The 22,431-nt window shown below is 38.1% G+C and overlaps 1 protein-coding gene and 1 long non-coding RNA gene across 2 annotated transcripts; one reads left to right on the top strand and one right to left on the bottom strand.

Annotated features, from left to right (window-relative positions):
- Positions 1-9,741: 9,741 nt before the first annotated feature.
- LOC104238682 (uncharacterized) lies at positions 9,742-12,147 on the top strand. The gene is made up of 2 exons (XR_011404424.1): positions 9,742-10,038; positions 11,952-12,147. It is a non-coding gene; the product is annotated as an uncharacterized lncRNA (long non-coding RNA).
- Positions 12,148-15,709: 3,562 nt separating this feature from the next.
- Positions 15,710-19,097, bottom strand: LOC104238683 (pentatricopeptide repeat-containing protein At2g15980). The gene is made up of 2 exons (XM_009793119.2): positions 17,275-19,097; positions 15,710-16,494 (listed from the first exon to the last, which is right to left on the bottom strand). The coding sequence occupies exon 1, from the start codon at positions 18,992-18,994 to the stop codon at positions 17,519-17,521; it is 1,476 nt and encodes a 491-aa protein (XP_009791421.1). The 5' UTR covers positions 18,995-19,097; the 3' UTR covers positions 15,710-16,494; positions 17,275-17,518.
- Between the last annotated feature and the right edge of the window lie 3,334 nt (positions 19,098-22,431).

Raw genomic sequence — 22,431 nt, 5'->3', positions numbered from 1 at the left:
GAAAGAAAAAGAAAATGAAGAAAATAAAGGAAAAAGAAAAAGAAAAAAAAAAGAAAGAGAGAGAAAGAAAATCGCAACAACGTAGTTTCTATGACGTGAACTACGTATTGACTTGATCCCGAAAGGGTACGTAGGTAGCCTCTCTGAGGTTCAGTCATACCGAAAAAAAAATCCAAAAGTCCCCAAGCAAGAAACTAGGGCAGAAATTGTGGTTGTTGTGAGAAGTCGGATTCCGAAAGTTGTAAATTTAACCCATTTTGAAATTGTTTTGAGCCTTTTGATACCCTTTCTTTCTAACCATCCAAAAGCCTACATTACTATCCAAAGAAAGACCTTCTGATCAGTCTATGAGAGATGCCAAGTCAAGCAGGTAAGGTAATTCATGTCAGGGGCAACACTCCGGTCCAAGCAAAGAAAATGAAAATGAGAGAATCTTATTAATAAAAATCCTCATGGATATCGCAAGGTGATGAAAGCTGAGAGAAATAAAAATGAGAGAGTATTATTGGTGAAAACCTTCACGGGCACCTTGAGGCGATAGTAAGTTGAGAGAAAGAACGAAATGAGAGAGGTTTGATGGTGAAAACCCTTTGGGCACTACAAGCCGAATAAAGAATGCGAATCAAATTGGATAAGCGGAGCAATGAAGCCCAGTTTCACGGCAAAAAAGAACAACAAGAGCTGAACATCAGATTTGCTTAACAGAATAGGTCGCAGGTGCATGTCAAGGTCATTAGAGTCGGTATCCACATCCGATAGGTTTCTACTGTATAGTTTTCTTGGTAGGAATCATCTCTTTCTATTGTCCTTTACTCTGTTCTTTTTGTTTTGTTTATTTGCCCTTTCTGAGTCTTTTGGTCGTAACAAGTGAGGAATGACTTTAAAATTGGCCACCAGCTTTCCAATTGCACAAAATGGGGTCTCAAGTCTGGAAAAATAACAAGAACACTGAGCTGGTAATAATCCACATACTTTGGGATCCTTATGAAACACAAAGTTTGGTAGATGTTGGTTCAGGAATAATGCAACAGATAGAGGGTATTGGGATTGAACGGGGAAAAAGGGTATTTTAGTGACACAGATGACGGGGAAAGTGGTTAATCAGTAAACATGCAAGACCTTCATGAAGAATCAGTTGTCACAGAAAACATATGGGGTCAGATAAGAAGACTAGAACTAATAATTAAGAGATAATCGTCAAGAAGGGTGGAATTTATCAGCCAAGTTTCAAAGATGGTCGGACAACGAAAAGCATGGAAAGGATAAAAGGAAAGTCATCCCAGTGGGAGTACCACAACCAACCACCGCACTTTTAAACTGACAGAATTTTCTTTGATTTGAAACAGGGGCATGGAAATATTATTTATGGCAGAATATATGCTACAGGAGGATTATCAAACTGGGGCAGAAAATTTTCTGTCGTGTTGAAATTTTTTTTCGGGTACCCATCTGAAGAACATGAAGGTCAATACAAGTGTCTTTAAAAAAAGAGAAAAAGATAGGGAAGTAGTTTTCAGGAAAGAAACACCAGTTCTAAGAAAAGTAATTTTTGGAGGAATGAAACACTAGTTTTTAGGGAAGTGGTTTTTTGAAGGAGGACAACACCAGTTTTTAGGGAAGCAGTTCTGAAGGAAGATAATTCAAGTTAGTGGGTAGATAAAACAAATTTTGAAGGAAAATGGTTAAAAGAAATCTTAGTCTGATGAATTTTTCACCTTGGATAAAGAAATCTTAGTCTGTTGAATTTTTCACCTAAGATAAAGAAATCTTAGTCTGATGAATCTTTCACCTAAGATAAATGCAAAAGTTGGAAAAACGAAAGGAAGGCATAATTTGGAAAAAGATAAAGGCAGAAGTTGGAAAAGAAAGGAGGGCATAATTTAGATAAAGGCAGAAGTTGGAAAAAAGAATGGAAGGCAAAATTTGAGGAAAAAGAAAGGAAGGCATAATTTAAAGAAGGAGAAGACAGAAGTCGAAAAAAAGAAGAAGAAAAGAAGACATAATTTGGGAACAAGAAAAGAAGACAGAATTTGAAAAGAAAAGAAGTTGGAATTTGGAAAATTAAGAAAGTCGGGATCACATAAAAATGGACCTAGTCTGATGAATTATCTCCTAGAGTCAAAATCTCAGTCTGATGAATTTTCCTCCTGAGACCACACAAAAATGGACCTAGTCTAATGAATTATCTCCTAGAGTCACAATCTTAGTCTGTTGAATCTTTCTCCTAAGATGGAAATCTTAGTCTGATGAATTTTTCACCTAAGATAAAGATAAAAATCTTAGTTTGTTGAATCTTTCTCCTAAGATGGAAATCTTAGTCTGATGAATTTTTCACCTAAGATAAAGATAAATCTTAGTCAGTCGAATCTTTCACCTAAGATGAAAATCTTAGTCTGATGAATTTTTCGCCTAAGATAAATTTTAAATTTTAAGATACATTTTAGTCTTTAAATTTTTAAAAGTTGCATTTCAGTCTTATCACAATTCATGTTTTAGTTCTTATTAGTATGTGGTAACAAACACCCAGTTTCCAAACTGGGGCAGAAAGTTTTCTTTGTTTTGTCTATTTTTGTGAAGTCAGGAACCCGCCTGGATAATAGAGGAATACATTCAATTTCAAATTCAGCAATCAGGAGCCCGCCTGAAGAGTTTTCAATAGACCTTTTGTCTTTTGAAGTCAGGAGCCCGCCTAAAGAACAGAGGCATACAATTCAAGTTTCGGAAGTCAGGAGCCCGCCTGTATAATAGAGGTATTTCAAGTCAAGTTTTAATCAAATTCTTATTAATATCAAGTAACATGTACCCAGTTTCCAAACTGGGGCAGAAAGTTTTCTTGGTTCGTTTATTTTTATGAAGTCAGGAGTCCGCCTGGATAACAGAGGAATACATTCAGTTCAAGTTCAATAGTCAGGAGCCCGCCTGAATAACAGAGGTGATACATTCAATTTCAAGTTTCGGAAGTCAGGAGTCCGCCTGGAGAATAGAGACATACAATTCAAGTTTCAGCAATCAGGAGCCCGCCTGAAGAACAGAGGTGATACAATTCAAATTTTTAGTTCTCAATCGATTTCTTTGTCTTTTTGAAGTCAGGAACCCGCCTAAAGAACAGAGGTATACAATTCAAGTTTCGAAAATCAGGAACCCGCCTGGATAATAGAGGAATACATTTCAAATTTCAGAAGTCAGGAATCCGCCTGGAGAATAGAGACATTCAATTCAAGTTTCGGAAATCAGGAGCCCGCCTGAAGAACAGAGGTATTACAATTCAAGTTTTAGTTTTCCATTAATTTCTTTGTCTATTTTGAAGTCAGGAGCCCGCCTGGAGAACAGACGCATACATTTCAAGTTTCAGCAGTCAGGAGCCCACCTAGAGAACAGAGGCATACAATTCAAGTTTCAGCAGTCAGGAGCCCGCCTGAAGAACAGAGGTATTACAATTCAAGTTTCAGCAGTCAGGAGCCCGCCTGAAGAACAGAGGTATTACAATTCAAGTTTTAGTTTTCCATTAATTTCTTTGTCTATTTTGAAGTCAGGAGCCCACCTGGAGAACAGAGGCATACATTTCAAGTTTCAGCAGTCAGGAGCCCGCCTGGAGAACAAAGGCATACAATTCAAGTTTCAGCAGTCAGGAGCCCGCCTGAAGAACAAAGTCAGGAGCCCACCTGGAGAACAGAGGCATACATTTCAAGTGTCAGAAGTCAGGAGCCCGCCTGGAGAACAGAGGAATACATTTCAAGTTTCAGCCGTCGGGAGCCTGCTCGTATAACAGAGGAGATACGTATCAAGTTCAGCAGTCTGAAGGAAAGGAAAAACATCTTAGTTTACAATTCAAGATGGCAACAAACGGATGTCTCCGAGAGAATAGAGAACAACAAGGCAACAAGAAGCACAAGATTAAGTTTGAAGATACAGATAGGACTTTTTGTAATCCATAGATCATAGTGTAATAAGGGGGTTCAGTAAGCAGCAGCTGCAGCAGCAACAGTGGAAACCCAACTTCATGGTAGTCCCAGCTACCAAACACTCCCGAACTACACTGACCTGATTCCTTTATAGCCAAGGATATGTAGGCAACCTCGGAAGTAGGGTGCGGTCAAATCTTTCAAAAGATGCTTCCCACGGAGTATTCAAATGGGCAAAAATCGCTCGTGTCTGCTCACTTATCTTTGCACGTAAACTCTTCGTGTTTTCGGGCAAAGAGGGGCAGCTGTGAGCACGTGATTTTTGCCCTATATGAATTACTCTCGTAAATTCAAAACAAAATAACTTCTTTTCATTATTTGGAATTTTTAGAATTTGGTGGCATTTTCTGATAATTGTTTGCATTTGTCTACGCATTTTTATTTTTGTTTAACTAATAAAAAATACAAAAAAATATAATAAAATATGTTGCATTTGCATTTAGGACTTAATTTTATATTTTTAGGATTAATTGACAAATTATTTTATAAAAATAGAAAAAATCACAAAAATAGTTTATTTTGCACTTTTTATTTGTAACTTTGAATTTTAGTAGTTTTTTTAAATTGGGTTTCTAATTATTTGTAGTAACAATTATTAGAATTAATTAATTAATTTAATATGGTAGGTTAATTCAGTTTAAAAATTAGTATTAATTAATCTAGGATTTATTTTGATTTTGGGAAAAGAAAGGAATTGTGAATTGAAAAGAGAATGAATTAAAAGGGGGTAGGAAATAATGAAAAGGAAATTTGGGCCAAAATCAATCCCAACCCCCAGCCCAAACCTACATCATCTGCCTACCCGCCCCAATCACACAGAAACCCGGCCCAAACCCGCCTGACCCGACCCACTCCTCAAAAATACACACCCTAGATACATAGCTCAAAATCAGAGACCCCAAACGACGAACGCTACTGTTCGTCTTCTCCAAACTCGCGCGAACAAGCCCCAAATTCAGGCAAATCCATGGCGAGTGAGCATCAAACCCTTAACTCACGCGTTCCTCCTTCTCTCATCTCGCTGTTACTAACGGTTTCTGACCCAAGATTCCCCTCTTCTCTCACTCGCCCAAATTTGGATTTATATAACGATTGGAAGGTTCTGGAGGGGGATTCGCTGGATGAGTGTGAGGCATTGAATTGATTTCGCTCAATCCGAGCCCCACATTCATCAAGGGGTTCATTCTCAAAAGGACTCAACCCGATTTTTTGAGGAGGATTTTTTGAAGAAGAGATGAAATTTTGAAAATGGTCTTACTTCTTCTTCTATACTGAAATTGAAGTTGAGTTCGAGAATAAGAAAAGAGATATATATAAATATGTTCATGATTCTTTGATTTTATTTTGGTTTTCAATTACTTTCCAAAACAAAAAATCAAAAGAGATATTCCATCCTTTCCTTCTGGGTTGGAGGTGGTTTGAAAATGGTGCTCGATTGAGAGTCGTTGAGTTTGTTATTGTCCAAGTTTTGATTTCTACTCGATTCTGTTGATGGTTGTGCTGATATTAGCTATTGTATTTCATTTGTACGCAATGTTCAAGCACAGTTGATCGGAAGTATTTATTGATTCCAGGTTCATTTCTTCTTCATTTATATTTTTCTTCTGTGATTCTGTGTTATGCGCTCATGTTCTGTTATGTTTTCGATCTAAGACTCCTTGAAAGTCAGTGTTTGGCTGTTTGAATTAAAAGCTGAGTCATGTTGGCCTTGGTTCAGGTCTGTTACTGGTTGTTCTTTGTGTGTGTTTATTCTGTATTGGGCGAGCGATTGTATGCATTGGTATAATGGCTGCAGCTGTATGAAGTCGTCCCATTCGTTTGTTAAATTTAAGCATGGAAACAGATTCATGAACCTTAAGAGTTGAAGCTTTCTTATTCGATCATTTCTGCCGGTTTAGTTGAGTTATAGACTATTCGGCTATATGTTTTGTTTGAGAAGAGGTATTAGTTTTCTGTGTGCAAATGTGAATCCGTTGCGCTTGATAGATTTTTACATGAATGGCCAAACTTCTGATCCACTCTATGGTTCTTAGATGAGACGTATTTGTTGTTTGTCGATTCATTGAGTCACAGAATTTCTCACCCGTCCCGAGTGCAATATGAGCTTATGAAATTGACACTGGTCATCTTTTGTTGTTGTTGTGTTACTCAGTCAATGGTATTTACGAGGACATGCTACGAATGTTCGAAGATAAGCGATTCATTGCTTGTTCTAAAGCAGTAGTTGGTCTAAATTTGGCTATCCAAGTACAATTGATTTAAATTTCAGCAATAGCTTCTTGAGGTTTGGTTCATTCCTGTTGTGTTTGGCTTAGCTTTGCGTTGGTCTAAAAGGGTCGAAGCTCCATCGTGTCGCTGTTTGTATATGCTCAGATTTGCGCTATTTGCCTTCTCCTGCTGGAAATCTATCTGTATTATTACAGCTATAAGAACTTTGTTCTTTCGCACTGCTAAAAACAGTTGATTCAAGCGATGAATCATGCTGAAATATGCAGTATTGTGGGATATCTGTTTGGATTGTTAGCCTGCAGAAAATCTGCCTTTGTTTCATTTTTGTGACTCTCCTTCAGACGTTGCTGTTATTTTTCTTGTGTGTTCCTCCTTTCAAGGATCGGCAGGCAGTCATGATTCACTCAAGAGTTTCATATGATATTCGAAAATGCCTACTTGTCTATCACTTCCTTTTCAAAGTAAATCTGCCTTCTTGTTGAAAAATGCATTAGTGTACTGTCCACTTGCTTCAGGATACCAGGAAAGTATCAGTGGTAGTTTTTTTTTTTTTGAAACACAAAGAGCCTTCAGTTCATTTTGCAATATTGATTGATAAGTGATTACATTTGGTTTATGGGAAGCTTTGGAATGGCCTTGTAAAGGTTTATTTCTCACACTACTTCTTGGTTGAGATATAATTCATGAACATATGAGTTTATTTCTTATCTTGAGTTTATTTCAAACATAGGCCTGAAACGATTCTCGCTGTTACTTGTTATGGCTCATTCGATCTGGTTAAGCTTGTTTGTCCAGTTTGGGCCAATCTCAGGCCCAATGACTATGTTTAATAGAAATTCTACCCATGTGCAAATATTGAAGCTTGGGCCCTCTTGGCTTCCTGACTAATACGTCTGGCCCATATTTTAGTTAATTAAGTTTTCTTTTGTTTATTTTTAGAGACAAATAAGTAGAAAAAATATAGTTGCTTCTAAGTTTGCCCTTAAAATAAAATGAGACGAGCCTTGCCCAATAAACACAAAATTGCGGGGCCCTCAATAATGGCTATAAAATAATTAGAATTTGGGAGGGCCGTTTAGAGAATTTCATGGCCGTCCCTAAAAATAATGTTACGTTAGAACCCTTAGGCGCGACTTAACTAAATTACTTTCTTAAACTCGGGTACGCATTGATGCGACCCAAATCCAAATCTCGACGAAGTCGAAATGTGTCGACAACCACGGGTGCATTGATTGCAACGTGGTTCGAAATGCGTTTTCACGACGTCGCAATTCTTTTAAAATAAATAATGATAAAAAGCGGTTTTCGAATAAATGGCACATAAGCTAGCATGTGTTAAAATCAGATAAAATCAAATGCAGCAGTTAAGCGACCGTGCTAGAACCACGGAACCCGGGAGTGCCTAACACCTTCTTCCGGGTTAACAGAATTCCTTACTCGGATTTCTGGTTCGCAGACTGTAACAGAGTCATATTTTTCCTCGGTTCGGGATTCAACCGGTGACTTGGGACACCATTAATCTCCCAAGTGGCGACTCTGAATAATTAATAATTAAATCCTGTTCTGATTGTCCTTTAAATGGAAAAACTCCTTTGCGCCCTTACCGGTGTAGGTAAAAAGGAGGTGTGACACCACTTATTGATAGTGGTGGCAAAATGGTTCAAAGAAAACAGTTAGCCACCCATATTATCCCCAAAAAAATGGATTGGATAATGAACTTTTTAAAAACGGGTAAAATATGGATAAGAACCATATTATCCATTTAGAAAATGGATAATAAATGGGTAACCAATGGATAACCAATGTGTCTAACTTTTACATTTGTAAAGCCTCAAATTAGGGGTTCCTCAAATTAGGGGTTCCTCAAGTTAGAGACACTAAGAATTCTGCCAAATGTGATTATATGCAATAAGTCATGGATAATATGGTTACTCTTATTATCCATCGATTATCCCGTTTTTTATCCGTATTAAATATGAGTCTAATCGAATAATTTATTCGTTTTTTATTACCCACTTTCAATCCAAATCATATCCGATCCGACCCACCCGTTTGTCACTCCTACTTATTGATATGAAATTCGGAGACAAGTAATGCAGAATGGTCATAATAAAGTTCATAAGTCATTTTAAAAAGTACTTGAAGGAGAGAAGATTTCGTGAGACTCTACTCGACAAATAAACCAATTATTGTCGTGGGTCGTTTGTGACATGGATTTGTAAAGCAAGGAGTATATACAACTGTGGGCCAGAAAAGGATAAAAGGGACTAAGCACCTAGTTTTCCAATTCCCGGGGATACCACAATTACTTTACTGGCTTTATCCAAATCCTTAATCTAAAAGCACACAGATATTTTTGAATCTAACAGCTAAAAACTATAACGCATATGGAAATTAAATATGTGGGCGGCCTACACTTCGTATCCTGTCGTTGCGGTTTCACCCTTTATATAAACAAAGACTTCAAATCATAACAAAAGCATCTACAAAAATATTACTACTACCTTTTTTTTCTCCTCTGTTGTGAAATTGAAAAAGTGATAGATATTTGAACAAGAAGAATGTCTGGGCTAATTGATATGTGGTCAAATGAGGTAGCCAAGTTGCGAAACAAGACAGGTCAAGATCAAACTGGATCAATAGCTGCTGAACCCATTTTCTCAAACGCAACTAATTATAATGAAATGGTTCGTGGAAATCATGAATCTCTCTCCTTATTTCAAAGATATGGGTTGGCATCCAACTTGGGTAAACTCAATAAGTTGGTGAATTACTCTGAGGCTTCAGTCTCTATGATTGTGGATTGTGTTAGTCCCTGAGCAAAGCAATTAAGCATATATATCTTTCTGTTTTTCTTGAGTTGAGGAAACTGTACTATTACTACTTCCTTTACTCATATTCCAACCTTTTATGTTATGGTGGGTATAAGTTAGGTTCTTGAATAACTTGTGTACATATACTTACAGTTAATCGAAATCCTTCAATGCAATTTCTTTCGATTTTTTTTTTAATTTAAAATACTAGTTTTTCTTTCTTTCAAAACATCAGCGCGTGGTATACAAGTTTAGATCTAACGACTGGTCTAGTAACCTTTCGGATTGGGGATCCACGTTGGCAACAACCACACCCCCACAATATTTCAGTTTATGCTCATATCGTCACCTTAGTAGGGTTTAATCACCAAATCAGAATGAATTAATATGATTCCTTTACACTTAGGACATCAAAATACCAAACCATGAACGAAGAAAGTTACGAGAAGAAAGCATATTGACGTAAAAAGGTGATATAATTTTTGCGATAGAATTAAAAGGTAAAGTATGTTAAATAATTTAACCAGCGAGTATAAAAGCTAGTTACAGTCGAAAATAGTCTGCCTTTAAAATAATAATCGAAAATATGTATTTTTATATAGTTTTTGTATATGTATCCACTTTGTATGTTATAAAAAAAATTATATAAATTTTATACACTTTTTTGGCTATCGAATATAAATAGTTTGTGGTGCGGACTGAGTCGGGTTTAAACAGCCCAGTCCAAATATGTGACCAGCTCACCCAGCTTTAATTAATCACGAACTCATCAAAGCTAGGGTTTAAGCTCGTTTCATCTCTCCCTCAGAAGAGAAATCTTGCAAACGACGAAACCATGTTTCCAGGATTGTTCATGCGTAAACCTGACAAAGCAGCTGCTCTCAAGCAGCTCAAGACTCACGTCGCCCTTTTCGGAGCTTGGGTCGCCGTAATTCGGGTCACCCCATACATCCTTCACTATTTTTCGGATCAGAAAGAAGAACTCCTCCTCGAACTCTAAATCCCTATTCTTTTTTGAACTTCTTTCTACTCAGGTAAAATTTTCTCTTCTAATAGAAATTATATACTCAATTAGGCTCAATATTATTAAGTGATCATGTCCGAATTGGAAGATTAGATACATTCACTCAGATATTCTGCCTTGACTTTGGATTAGAAGGATTATAGACTTAGTCCCGGTTATTCAGTTCACTATCTGTAGTTCTATGGAGACTTGTGATTTTTTTGTTGGGTCAGCTTGATAATCTGGTTAATTGCTTATGTTCATGTATAAAACTCAAGTGGATTAGGGCGCATCTATCTTTTCCACTTAAATACCAGACTTAGTTTGGTCGCATGATTCGAACTCGTGAAATGCGCCTCCAACACATTCACTGGTGTATTAACTTTGCCCGTTGAACCAAAGGCCTGGGACGCTTCCTAGATTAACATCTCTTGCTAGTGTTATCGTTGTCCTTCATTCTTTTGATTTTCCATACTGTATTTGTTGTGTCTCAATAAGAGTGGCTTATCCTGGGGTTTTTCTCTTCATGTCACCATGTGTCGGCATATCTTTTGGGGGCTGTAAGGCCGTTTGAATCATCTTCTGCACTAGAGTGTTCCAAGGTTGTGAATTTCAGCTGAATAAGAAGTAGTTGGTTGGTAAGAGTGCTTGAGCTTTAGCAACAATGAGTTGGTTCATGGATGGATGAACATTTATGCTCCTTTCAAATTTCAAGAACCTCCTAATGTGATATTAAAATCTAAGCCACTAAGGTAACTCGTAAGTGCAAAATCTAGTTTCATGAGCTTGCTGAATCAATATGAAGAATGATATAGTTTTCATTGAAAGATAACTTGGAGGCTCGTTTGATGTTGTGTTTAGTTATATTGTTAATGTGATTGAGCAATAATGGAATAGAATTGCTTTTTCATCCTAGTAAATCTTTTGTGGGTTGACAATCTTGCCTCTAATGTTATTCATATATCAAAATTTGAAATTAAGAAACACATGACTGAACCAAGGTCGTGGCGTTTCTTGTGTTTTTGGTGTTGTATGTAACTTAGGTTCTGGTGCATAAAGTAGTTGGATTGAGTTGTGTAAGTTGCCGAGCACCAATTATGAAATGATCTATGATTTGGAGTACTCTGGTTGAGGGTTAAGGAATAAACTTCTACCGGAAATTCCTATGTGTTTATATTTTATGAGCTTTATATCTACTAGAATATGAAAGTAATCTTAAGCTCTTTACTAATAAATGCAAGAAGAAGCTTGTATGGTGATGGTCCCTATCGCCTGTGCATGAGTTTGGATTTCATGGTTCTATTTGGTAGGTGATTAGAAGTTTGAAAATATGAATTTTACAATGCAAGTGGATCGAGTTGATTCTGTAGATGCAAAGTAAAGTACTAGGAATTGAATGATTATATGTGTGTGAGTACGGCAAAGTTGATGAAGTAACATGTTTCATCATCTTTTCTTGAATCTTGTGAATATTACTGTTGTTCCAGGACTTTGTTCAACAGCAAAGGATGTGTGGCAGGCGCATATCATGAGTTCGAATCTTGGGCGGTGAACCAAGTCCGGTATCTAAATGGAGAAGAGTAGAGGGGCCCCTAGCCCATTATCTACCAAGTGTCGAACCGTGGCACCAATGGCCCTTAATTTAGTATGGCTTTCGTGCAGTTCCTTAATCTTGATATGTTTAAGTTGCTTACTCCTAGTATATCAGTTGCTTATAATTTCAGTTTGGACTAGAATTCATGCATGTGCTCACATAGGTAATTATGGATTGGGATTGCTGTGTTGTTGCTCGAGTACAATTTCTGATGCAATTCCATTTTAGGCCCTTTCAAAGTTGTACCATTCTTCAGTTAATTGCCTGATTTAAATACAACTTAAGGTCTGTCTTTCTTTATATACAAGTCTCTGATAATGTCCTTATCTTCTTGTCTTTCCCTTCTGCAGTTTCTCTAGAGGAAGGAATGTTTGGAAGAAAAGGAGCTAGTGTTCTCTACACATCTGTTGACCCTCTTCTCAGTCATTTCTGTCTCTACTTTTCATTTTCATTTGACGATATGATTCCGAAATTTGTCAGGTTGGCATATAATTGGGAATTGTATGGTTGTACCCTAGTTATTTGAGATAAAATTTGCTGCGGAAACTCTCTTTTGGTTTATCGACACCAAAGTCATGTGTGAATTTGATGGCTTTCCCACCTAGATTAGATACCCATCTTCCCCAGTAATCTTTGCACTATGTTAATGCATAAATGATCCCATAAGTGAGATTTAGCGTGGCTCGATATGTATAATATATGCATTATATATATATAGTTTATATGTATTAGATAGTATATCAAATTTAAATACAAAATAAATTGCAAAGAAATATTCAAGGAAATGTCTTATAATTTTTATTATTACGACATTAACAAAAAATGACAATATCTTTCTTAGTCTTCCTCTCTCCAGTGGAATGAGCACAACAAGGTACTAATACCACCATTAAAAGGAAAAAAAAACTAAGGAAGATGTGTCAAAATACAAGTTACATATTAGTCTATGTATTATCTCTAACAAATTTCATAAATCCTTCAAGGTCCGGAGGAATTTCTGTTGGTGGTGGCGGAAAAGAAGCTTGTTCATCACCGCTTCCGGGCGAAGTAGCATCCTGCGCAAGTTTCGCTAGCATTTCTTCATAAGCTTCGTTTATCTCCGGTTTTGATTCTGCAAGTCTAAAATTTCTTCTTTCCGAACGGATCCAATCTTTGAAGAGTACTGATTTTCTAAGCTCTCCCTCATAGACGCTCTATGATCACCGATTTGAAGTCTTGCTTGACTGAAAGCGCTCTCCGATGCCACTGTTGAAGCTTGAACACTTAAAATATCTCGAGTCATCCTTGAAAGAACCGGATAGTGTTTTTGTTTGTCCTTCCACCATTCCAAAACATCAAAGGAGCCGTCGAAATTCTCTGATTTAAGTCCCTGCGACAAATAAACTTGAAGCTCATTTAGTTGTGAACTATCACCAATATTATCACCTTGAGAACCCTGAACTCCATCCAAGCACTAAGGGCTTTTAGGCCCGCAGTTCTTTTAGATGATTGCGAACTAGACGAAGTAGGAGTTGGAACATTTGGTCTAGCATAATCTAAGGCAAGTTGATAAGCATTATAAATTGTTTAGCATTTATTTTAATTGAGGCTTTTGCATCTCCAAGTGTAGCAAATTCTTCATCTGAAAGTGATAAAGCGTTATAATTTTTTGTGTACCAAAAGTGAGTACCTCCTAATTTCATTGTAGGATTTAACATGGCAGCAACACCAAAAATAGGGGGGATAGGGAAAAAATATTTTTTAAACTTATCTTTCATAGAATTAATAGCAAGTTGATAAATTACCCTACCCTCTGAAAATTGAGTAAACAAATCTGTAAGTGCTGCAATATAAACTAAACAATTAAAAATAGTAGGATAATATTGCCCAGATAATTCATTTGTAGCAACATGAAATTGTTCTAAAAAGTCTACAAGCATTTTAACATTAGTCCAATCCTGATTTATAAGGTGCTCATCATCATCACCACCAACACGAGCATTATACGTTGCGTTTATTGGGTTTCTATATTCATATGCAACAACTAAACTTTCATACATGTAATTCCATCTAGTCGGACAAGGTTTAGGAACCTTTCTTTCTCTAAGGCTAAATTCATCACATTTTTTAAAATATTCTCTAAGTCTACTTCTACGGTTTGAATAAAACAGTCAATTAAGAGCCATTTTAGCCTTTTCAATTTCCACATTTAAAACTTTCATACCATCACCGACGATTAAATGGTAAATATGACAAATACATCTAACATGAAAAATATTACTAAATGCAGGATTTAGTGTAGTTCTAAGCAAGCCTATAACATTAGTGTTACTATAAGTATTATCCATTGAAACTGACATTATTTTATCTCTAATACAAAAATATCTACAAATATTTGCAACTGTGTTAGCAATAAACTTACCTGTGTTGCGTGAATTAATTATTCTATAAGCAATAATGCGCTTTTGCATTATCCAGTCCTCATCAATCCAATGACTTGTAACAGTTAGATAATCACAGTCATTACCACTTTTATCACTATCAGCAGTAATAGCAATGCGACAATCTATATAAGTAAATAAATAGCGCAAATATTGTTCATTATGTTTATATTTATAAATATCGCTCTTTACGGTTGCGCGAGGTCATACTTTATAAGTAGGATTAAAAACTCTTCTAATATAATGCACAAAGTGAGGGTTAGAAGGAAAACTATAGGGTAAGCACATAGCAGTAACCATTTTTGCCAATTCTTCACGATCTTTATTTGGATCATAATATAAAATGTCACCGGTAATAGTGTTAATTCCCGGTTGAACTAGATTTGACTGTAAAATAGGGTTAATCTCAGTATCTAAACTTCTACCCTCTTGCGCAACTTTCATTTGTAAATATCTAGCTTTATCTCTAGGGTGTTTCTTTATGTGTCTAGTCAAAGTACTCGTACCGCTACGCTCTCCAATATATTTATGAGCCATCAAAGACCCACAAATTTTACACTTAGCCTTATTTTGTTCTCTTAGTTGAGTAAAAAAGTGCCAAATAAGAGATGTTTCGGTCCGTTTAGAAGGTTGTCTATTAAAAGTAGGGGTTACTACAGGAAGGTCAGGCGGAGCATCATTTGGATTATTATTAGTTGGGTTATTAACAGGACTAGTATGTGTATCATCTAAATCCGATTGCATTTCATCTAAATCATCATTTTCAAAGATAGTTTGATTAGGATAAAGAGCATTCATAACTTCATCATTTAATTGTTGACCTGGTGCAACATCATGGCAAAATTGACTATCGAAAAATTAAAAACAAGGGTTATCACTATCAAGAATAACAGGTAGAGGAGGACGGGTAACAGGTCTGGGTCGGGGAGCCGCGGGAAGAGTAGTAGCTTGGCGACTAGATTCACCAATTTTAAATTTTTCCTTACCCTTACCACCAAATATTTTTTTCAAAGAAAAGTCCATATTAATTATAATTAGACTAGCTAAAACAAACAAAACTATAATATTAAAACTTAAGAGTTGGAACGAGTTTACCGAATTGACGAACAACTTCTTGAAAATTGAATATCTTTGAAGACTTGAAGACTTCAATTCACCAACTAAACAATTTTTCACAAAATTGTAATAATAAAGTAAACAATTATAGAAGAAAATTAGAGAGAGATTGATGAATTTGTGAGTAAAAATGAAAGAATGAGGTGGTTTTTATAGTTGAGAATAGAGAAAAAGTGTAATTATAAAAAGTTTGGGGTTAAAACAAAGTTTGGGGGCCAAATGGCTATTTTTTAAAAAGCCAAACTGCTAAAATTGCAGGCCAACGGCAAGTTTTTAAATTTCAGACCGTTGGCCTTTATTTTATTTTTTTTGAAAAATAGTTGTTGGGTCCTCTTGGCCCGTTAGGCCCGGTTGAACCGACCCAGGCTCGCCTGCCGGTCCCCGGCTAAACGGTCCCGGGCTCGCGGTCTATTTGATGAGGACCGGCCCGTTTGGCCCGTTTGCTAGCGGTCCCAGGTCGGGCCCGGGCTGGGCCCGGCCCACAATACACCCTTATCGTATGGTTTTTTGACTTGTCAAAACCACCCAATAGAAAAGAAAGAATGAAGCAGATAAACAAGTACTCAATACCATACCATCAACACTGAAAACTCAGTTATAGAAATGTTGCATCAAAAAGTTAATCTCTCAGTTTAGTTCAGAAGCATGCCCCCTTCACTAATTACATTAAGCAAAATCAGAGATGATATATGCCAAGGAAAGCACCAACTGCTGATGCAATTTATCTATACAAAGCCAATGTTCATGAGTAGGTTGAGAGTGATAATAGAAAGATTACACAATGTCTGAATTAGTTAGAGTTCCATACTGTGAGTGATGCATTGCATTTTACACAATCTCATTTTGGCTGCCGGGCAGCTACTTCATAACATTCAGGGGTTTGGTTTGGTCATCTCCTCAGCCTCTCTGTCTTCTTAAAGGCAGGGGTAAGGTCTGCGTACACTCTAACCTCCCCAGACCCCACTTGTGGGACTACACACTTGGTATGTTGTTGTTGGTTTGTTCATCTCCTGTTTTATACTGTCTGGATCTGGCACCCCGTTTGTCAGCCAGCTCAATCTTTTAGAAGATTGGATGTGCCGAGGATACACATCAAGTCATTTTTGAATAACTGGGAAGACTATAAAAAGTTGATCATCAACCAGCAAAAACAGTAGATAATGAACCAATTCATCACTTAGAGCCAACAGAACATTATGTCCTTCAAAGTTATGCAGTAGTTAACAGATATATGCAGGATTGGCCTTCTTATCATGGAATCTCCATGGCTTTATGACATTCTAATCTTCGGTTACTTTTGTGTCAAGCAGCTGGAAGTCTTCTCCAACTTTCACAGCATAATAGCTTCAGGAAACAGCTGTAAATTTTTCGAAAAGCCATCTTTGTGGTATTGTCAGTTTGTAAAGAAATAACATAAAAGATATTGGAAGAGAATTCATTTTCTGTATGGAGCAGTAATAGTAAAATCAGTTGTTACTCGGATATAGCAGAATTTGACATTTCAAAAGTAAAAATCATCCTAGAAAAACATCTAATGCAACAACATTGACTTGTGAGCCAAACGAATTTGTTACATGTCTTGACATACCCTTAGGGTGACAAAATTAGCCCATGAAAACATGACCTGCCCAACCCGTCTATTGTTCCCAATCTTAAAATGTAGGAACACTTACTTTTGCAGCCCTCCGTTCTTAAACTCAAACCTCAGAGACTCATGCTTAGGCAAACTTAATCAGCTATTTAACTATGATAATGGTATTAAAGTATCTAAGCAGGTTATTCAGCTCTGTGAGAAAAGCAGGCTATCCTCTAGGCATTCCACAAATAGGAATAGGACAATAGGTAATAAAGCCTCAATTGTAATTTGAGTGGTGAAACATAAAGCGCACTGTGGGAAACATAAAGCACATTGTGGGATGTAACTTTTATCTCCGACTAGGAAAGCGATAAAAGAACATTTATGCTGGTACACTGCAGGAAAGAGTCTAGGATGAATCATCTTAAGATCCTGACCTGTAGCGAGAACTCTTCAAGCAGTTAGAAAAAACAACAACAACAACAACAACAACAACAACAACAAACCCAGTGTAATCTCATATATGGGGTCTGGGGAAGGTAGTGTATATGCAGACCTTACCCCTACTTATAAAGGTAGAGAGACTGTTTTCGATAGACTCTTGAAGCAGTTAGTTAGTGTTCATATTCTTCAGCAAGAATGCACTGCTCATGTTCGAAAAATCATGAAGATGCCCTTCAGAGAGTACCGTGCTTTGATGTACAGATAGACTTGCACCTCGACAAAGTCACCTTGTCTGTTCTTAACTTCATAGCCTGAAGTCAAACTTAAGATTTGGTTAAAACTCTGGATGCTATACGAACTTCTAGCTATCTTTACAAGGGATCTTATTCGTAAGCATTTCATTCCTCAAACTTTCAGCCATTTTATCATCCCCTTGCTTGATGTACCCGTCAATGAAAGCACTATATATTTCCAAATTTGGTGCAAATCCTTTCCCCACCATCTCCACCTGAAGTTTCCGAGCTTCTTCCATCCACCCCTCCTCACACAAGCTCCGTATCAGAAGTTCGTATGTTGTCTTCCTTGGTACGATATCATGTTTCTTTATTACACCTCTCACAAATTCCAAGGCTTCAAGAACTCCACTTTTGTCACAGAGCACCTGAGCAATTGCATCTATCATTGAACTTTCTGGCTTGAACCCCTTTCGACACATATCCTTATACAAGACCAGAGCTGCTTCAGCATTCCCGCTCATACAATGTCCATTTGTGAGATGCTCAAGTGTAACACAAGTACACTCCACCCCATTGAAAACCATCTCCGTGTACATCTCCTCAGCTCTCTCAACCTCCCCAACTTTACAAAACCCCCCAATTATGGTATTATAAGCTACAATATCATGTTTCACGCCCTTATCACCCATCTCCTCCCAAACTTTCATGGCATTTTCAATCCTTCCATCCTCACAATACACAGCCATTAAAACGCTATAACTATATGTATTAGGGGCACAATTTTTTTCCATCATTTCCTTCCAAACCTCCTCAACCTTCTCCACAACTCCTTCTCTATGAAAAGCAACCATAAGAATGTTAAACGTATAAGCATTCGCGATCACACCCTTCACCACTCTACCTTTAAAGATTTCCCGATACATATCATAAGCACCAAAAGGGCCTCGACTTTTCGCAATCAACTCAATCAAAGAATTGCATGTAACAACATGTGGAAAGATATTCTTTTTAGCTAAAATCCTCACAAGTTGAACAGAAAGATCAATTTTTTTAGAATCTAAATAAGCTTTAATCAACAAATCAAACACAAAGGGAGCTGAATCACAAGTCCTGTAAGTTTTAACCAAGATTTGGAAAATCCTTGGTGGGTTTGTTAAATCAGGTTGATGGATTTCAGGGAATTTACGAATGGCGGATTTTAGTAGCTCTAAAGCTTGGGATTTAAGGCGGGATCGGGAGAGGATGTGAATGATAGTGGCGTAGGAAGAAAGAGAGTGAGAGCAAATGGAGCGAGTGATTGTGAAATGAAAGAAACGGAGGGCAAGATGAGGTGTGTTGCGGAGTTGAAGAATGATTTGAGAGACTTGGGTGGGAGTGAAGCCGGAAGGGGGTGGGGATAGGGAAAGAATTTCAGACCATCTTGATTTTGAGCGATGGTGTTTGAGGATTGTTATGGCTGTTGAGACTAGAGTTTCATCTTCGTTTGAAGACGATTGAGTTGGAGAAGAGGAAGTCGGAGAAGAGAAGGAAGAGGAAGATGCGTGTTTGGTTAATGGGGTTGAGAAAATAGTGCGTCTTGCAATAGTTGATAGCATCGCCATCGATGGCTATTTGCTGCTCCGTTCCGGCATTTTGTCGAACAGCTTCTGTTCCAAGTATAAGACATTTAACAATCTGTACCATGAAGTTTATTGACCAACTGTGCCAAGAAGTTATGCTGGAAAAACCTTTTTTTTAAAACGGAAAAAGGTCAAAAATGCCCCTTTGCTATACAAAAAGGTTATATATGTCTTCCGCTATACTTTTGTTCTATTAGTACCTCGACGTTATAAATTTGGTGCAAAAATACCCTTTGTCCGTTAAGTACTCTATTGTGACCAATGTATTAGTCAAAATCTAATCGTCACGACCGAACTGACCAATGTCCCGCCAAAGTGACCGGGCAGTGAAAGATAACATAGCCCACTCTATATACCTTTCCCGACATCCGTCGAGTCGGAAAGAGCAGCGCCTAAAAGGACGACCATGACACATTGGAGGAGAGAGAGCGTCGGACCAAGTAAAACATGTAAAGTTGTCCCCCTATCGATCGATGGGAGGCACAATGTTGAATTTCAATAAGATCGTTTACATCTTTCTCATCATATATACAATCCACACTATTAGCTCTTTGATCTGGAATTTATTATGTCTGACTAAGATTTACCCATTCATCTTCTTTGATTGATTTGTTCAAAAAGGTTTTGATATCTTTTGAGTCAAACAATTTGGCGCCGTCTGTGGGGATTTCTTAGTGAAATTTTCTAGTCTCTCCCAGATCAAAGACAAGAAAGACGATCACCCACCGAAAGGAGCGCGAAGGAAAAACCCAACCCACGTGAGACAAAAGCACAACACGGTAGGGGGAGGAGAGCCGAGTAGAATTGCCGAATTTAGAAGTCTCTGCCCCATCAACCATCGAAATGCCGAACAAGACGAACAATGTTACCAACCTGTTCTCCCCCATTGGACCACCAGGTAGGGGCAAGGAAAGTATCATTTTAACTCACATTCTGCTCTTTGCTCAAGAAGGAACACAAAGGCCGCGGGGAAGAGCGAGTAAAGAAACATCTCAATTAAAGAAAGAAAACCTACTGCGAAACAACCGAAATACTGCCCGCCAGTGACATCTCCAAGCCGGAAAGCAGAATTCAGACAAGGAAACTACAATGTGTGCGCAGAGCAAACCTAAGCGAAGTAACCACGTTTCGTATTCTCCAACGTTGCACCCCCTGATGCAAGCAATGTCAAACGAACTGGGACTCTCCCAGAAAATGTCTGGCTCTCCAAAAACTAGGACTGACAAAGGGTTACTATTTCGATAAGTTCGAAATAACACATTTTAAGGCCAAGTTACTTCTCTAAAAAGAAGAGTTCGACCTCGATCGAACGATGATGGGTTACTATTTCAATAAGTTCTAAATAACACCCTTTAAAGCCAAGGGCCTTCGCCAAAAAGAAGAGTTCGACCTCGATAGAACGACAACGAGTTACTATTTCGATAAGTTCGAAATAACACCCTTTAAGGCCAAGGGCCTTCGCCAAAAGAAGAGTTCGACCTCGATCGAACAACGACGGGCTACTACTTCGATAAGTTCGAAATAACACCCTTTAAGGCCAAGGGCTTTCGCCAAAAAAAAAAAGAAGAGTTCGACCTCGATCGAACGACGACGGGTTACTATTTTGATTAGTTCGAAATAACACCCTTTAAGGCCAAGGGCCTTCGCTAAAAAGAAGAGTTCGACCTCAATCGAACGACAACGAGTTACTACTTCGATAAGTTCAAAATAACACCCTTTAAGGCCAAGGGCCTTCACCAAAAAGAAGAGTTCGACCTCGATCGAATGACAACGGGTTACTATTTCGATAAGTTTGAAATAACACCCTTTAAGGCCAAAGGCCTTCGCCAAAAAGAAGAGTTCGACCTCGATCGAACGACGACGGGTTACTACCTTGATTGAACGACGACAGGTTACTATTTTGATAAGTTCGAAATAACACCCTTTAAGGCCAAGGTCCTTCGCCAAAAAGAAGAGTTCGACCTCGATCGAGCGACGACGGGCTACTATTTCGATAAGTTCGAAATAACACCTTTCAAGGCCAAGGGCCTTCGCCAAAAAAAGAAACAAAGAAGAGTTCAACCTCGATTGAACGACGACGGGTTACTATTTTGATAAGTTCGAAATAACACCCTTCAAGGTCAAGGGACTTCGGCAAAAAAAAAAGTTCGACATCGATCGAACGATGACGGGTCACTATTTTGATAAGTTCGAAATAACACCCTTTAAGGCCAAGGGCCTTCGCCAAAAAAAAGAGTTCGACCTCGATCGAATGACGACAGGTTACCATTTCGATAAGTTCGAAATAAGACCCTTTAAGGCCAAGGGCCTTCGCTAAAAAGAAGAATTCGACCTCGATCGAACGACAACGGGTTACTATTTTGATAAGTTCGAAATAACCCCTTTTAAGGACAAGGGTCTTCGCCAAAAATAAGAGTTCAACCTCGATCGAACGACAATGGGTTACTATTTCGATAAGTTCGAAATAACACCCTTTAAGGCCAAGGGCCTTCGCCAAAAAGAAGAGTTCGACCTCGATCGAACGACGATGGGTTACTATTTTGATAAGTTCGAAATAACACCCTTTAAGGCCAAGGAGCTTCACCAAAAAGAAGAGTTCGACCTCGATCGAACGACGACGGGTTACTATTTCGATAAGTTCGAAATAACACCCTTCAAGGCCAAGGGCCTTCGCCAGAAAAAAAAAAGAGTTCGACCTCGATCGAACGACGATGGGTTACTATTTTGATAAGTTCGAAATAACACCCTTTAAGGCCAGGGGCCTTCGCCAAAAAGAAGAGTTCGACCTCGATCGAACGACGACGGGTTACTATTTCGATAAGTTCGAAATAACACCCTTTAAGGCCAAGGGCCTTCGCCAAAAAGAAGAGTTCGACCTCGATCAAACGACGACGGGTTGCCATTTCGATAAGTTCGAAATAACACCCTTTAAGGCCAATGGTATTCGCTAAAAAGAAGAGTTCGACCTCAATCGAACGACGACGGGTTACTATTTTGATAAGTTCAAAATAACACCCTTTAAGGCCAAGGGCCTTCGCCAAAAAGAAGATTTCGACCTCGATCGAACGACGACGGGTTACTATTTCGATAAGTTCGAAATAACACCCTTTAAGGCCAAGGGCCTTCGCCAAAAGAAGAGTTCGACCTCGATCGAACGACGACAGGTTACTATTTCGATAAGTTCGAAATAACACCCTTTAAGGCCAAGGGTCTTCGCCAAAAAGAAGAGTTCGACCTCGATCGAATGACGACGGGTTACTATTCGAGAAGTTCAAAATAACACCCTTTAAGGCCAAGGGCCTTTGCCAAAAAGAATAGTTCGACCTCGATCAAACGGCGACGGGTTACAATTTCGATAAGCTCGAAATAACACCCTTTAAGGCCATAAGCCATCACCAATGAGAAAGTGCGAAATATTC

This window comes from Nicotiana sylvestris, chromosome 12 (genome assembly GCF_000393655.2).
Source record: "Nicotiana sylvestris chromosome 12, ASM39365v2, whole genome shotgun sequence".
NCBI lineage: Eukaryota > Viridiplantae > Streptophyta > Magnoliopsida > Solanales > Solanaceae > Nicotiana > Nicotiana sylvestris.
This window is presented reverse-complemented; position numbering and strand designations above follow the sequence as displayed.

Excerpts from the sequence above, each read along its gene's own strand:
- LOC104238683 (XM_009793119.2), bottom strand. The coding sequence starts at position 18,994 with ATGGCGATGCTATCAACTATTGCAAGACGCACTATTTTCTCAACCCCA.